At 53.0% G+C, this 2500-nt stretch overlaps 1 protein-coding gene across 4 annotated transcripts in view; it reads right to left on the bottom strand.

Moving 5' to 3' along the window:
- The window catches only part of phldb2b (pleckstrin homology-like domain, family B, member 2b), a 53080-nt gene that overhangs the window by 22783 nt on the left and 27797 nt on the right, over nt 1-2500 (bottom strand). For all 4 annotated transcript variants that reach the window (XM_036521227.1, XM_036521229.1, XM_036521228.1 and 1 more), the window contains exon 7: nt 563-832. In XM_036521227.1, the coding sequence (XP_036377120.1) occupies nt 563-832 (270 nt within the window). The remainder of the gene's footprint in view (nt 1-562; nt 833-2500) is intronic.

Raw genomic sequence — 2500 nt, 5'->3', positions numbered from 1 at the left:
TTCTCTCCGTACTGTGGCTGTCTCTCTCCTTCACTCTCTCTCTCCTTCAGCTGTTTTTCCACTACCTCAGCTCCTTCCTTTCTTTAAAATCTCCCTGACTGAACAGGCCTCAGATCAGTGCATTCACTGTTGCCCTCGACAACGAAACAAAACGACTGAAACCGAGCAGCATTTCCTGAGCTGTGATTGGCTGAGGCTGATGGGTTTTGTGATGTACCATCGTATGCAGCAGAGTTGAGCTTGAGCTGCTCATCACCTTCTCTCTTCCTCAGAGCAGAGCCGAAAAGCCAACGAGGAAACCGTATCCTCTCTGCAGGTACTGAACACTAACAGTGCCCTCACTCTCTCTGCAGGTACTGAACACTAACAGTGCCCTCACTCTCTCTGCAGGTACTGAACACTAACAGTGCCCTCACTCTCTCTGCAGGTACTGAACACTAACAGTGCCCTCACTCTCTCTGCAGGTACTGAACACTAACAGTGCCCTCACTCTCTCTGCAGGTACTGAACACTAACAGTGCCCTCACTGGGTAACCCCTCTCTGCAGGTACTGAACGCTCACCGTGGTTCTGAGCAGCCGAGGGGAGGGTGTGGGGGCGAGGGCGGAGCCGTGGGGGGGTTCAGTTTGGCCGCCTCGCTGGCGGGCCGGCCGCTCCCCGGGGCCTCGGGGCTCGTAGCCGTTCTCGGGTGCGCTGGGAGATTCGGAGAGGAGGGACTCATCCTCGGACACCTGCAGCTTCTCCAGCTCCTTGGTGATCTTCTGCAGGTCTGCGGCTGTGGAGCCACCCTGCTCCGAACACAGGCTGAGGATGGTCTCCAGACGCTGCCGCTCCTGCGGGGGGGGAGAGGGGGGGACACGCACGTTACACACGCACATTATACACACGTGCTACACACGCGTTACATACGCACATTATACACACGCGTACGTTACATATGCATGTTACACACACACTACACAAGAACGTTACACACACATTACACATGCATGTTACACACACATTACACGCGCACGTTACACACACACACATTATACACACGCGTACGTTACATATGCATGTTACACACACACTACACAAGAACGTTACACACACATTACACATGCATGTTACACACACATTACACGCGCACGTTACACACACACATTATACACACGCGTTACACACACACACATTACGCACACCTCACACACTACTTACACACACGTTACACAGACTCTATACACTATATAATTCCAGTTCAGTTATTTCATAGTTTTGATGTCTTTAATACTATTCTAAAATGTGAAAAATAGTAAAAAATAATCAATAAAAGTTGTGTCTACATTCTTGGCTGGTGCTGTCTAACCAGGTTTATGACACACGCTGTCAGGCATGTAATGTCACTTTGGTCATGAGAAATGAACGGTCACTACCTGAGGCTGTTACTGCCAGCAGCCACCTGCATGCTGAACGCAGGCCTTCACCTCTTCTGCTCTGTGTAAATGGTTTGCAGTGAGTGCCCTGATCCTACCATCTTTAAACTTAGCTTTCATCTCAGGCCCAGGACAGCCTCTCTGGATGCTGGGGTTACTTACGCTGCCATCGGTGATAAATGCTTACAGGAGACATGGAGCAGGAAGCAGCTCAATAAAAGGTTTGTTTACAAAGCCTGTTCACATAAACAGCATCTGTTCCCTTTCAGACTTCAAGGCCCCCTCAGGTGCATCTGCACTTTTTGAATTACTTTCGCTGATTTCTTTAAATACAGTATCTTAAGAAAGGAACTCTGTTAACTAAAGTATAGCTGTGCACACACACACGTGCACGTACACACAGCTGACTGATCCGAAGCACGCAGTATTACTGCACGCGCTCAGTCTCACCCCCGAAAAACAGGACCACCTCCGATCACTGCGTCACCCGTCTCCACGCCAACACAGAGCACCGAGCGCGCTCAGACCGGCTCACGTCAGAGAGAAAGGCCCAAAGAGGAAGAACGGGGGGAGGGCGAGGAGAGACGGGGGTCTGGGACAGAACGTGCCACTCCAAAAAAAGCCCCGGCGGGGCAGGAGGCAGAGGGGATAGGGTTCAAACCCGAAATCAGCAACACGGGAGAACAACCGGGACCAAACCCAGCAACACCTGCACGCTTAGCACCACAGCCAGCCGCTGCGCAAAGCAGGCCGTCCCGTTTCAACAGCGCAGACACACCGGCCACAACCGCAGAACACTCATAACAGCAACTCCTGCTACCACAGACGCAGCCCTGAACCACGCCACACAGCCTCCTGTACGGCTCAGGAGCGAGATTAAACAGCAGATTCCCGTTTTTAACCTCCACTGTGACCGCGGCGACGCGGAGCGGCCGTGCGAGAGAGAGCGGGAGTACTCACTGTGCCCGCCAGCCCGGGTGCGACCGGGTTGAAGCGCATGGTGAGCACCTCCCCTCGAGAGTTAATAACAATCCTGATGAGCAGGCAGGGGTCCCCCAGGGTTCCGGCGACGCGGGCGCGAGGGCT

Source organism: Megalops cyprinoides, chromosome 2 (assembly GCF_013368585.1).
Source record: "Megalops cyprinoides isolate fMegCyp1 chromosome 2, fMegCyp1.pri, whole genome shotgun sequence".
In the NCBI taxonomy this organism is placed as follows: domain Eukaryota; kingdom Metazoa; phylum Chordata; class Actinopteri; order Elopiformes; family Megalopidae; genus Megalops; species Megalops cyprinoides.
Note: the sequence above shows the minus strand (reverse complement) of the source record. Positions and strands in the feature narration are given on the sequence as shown.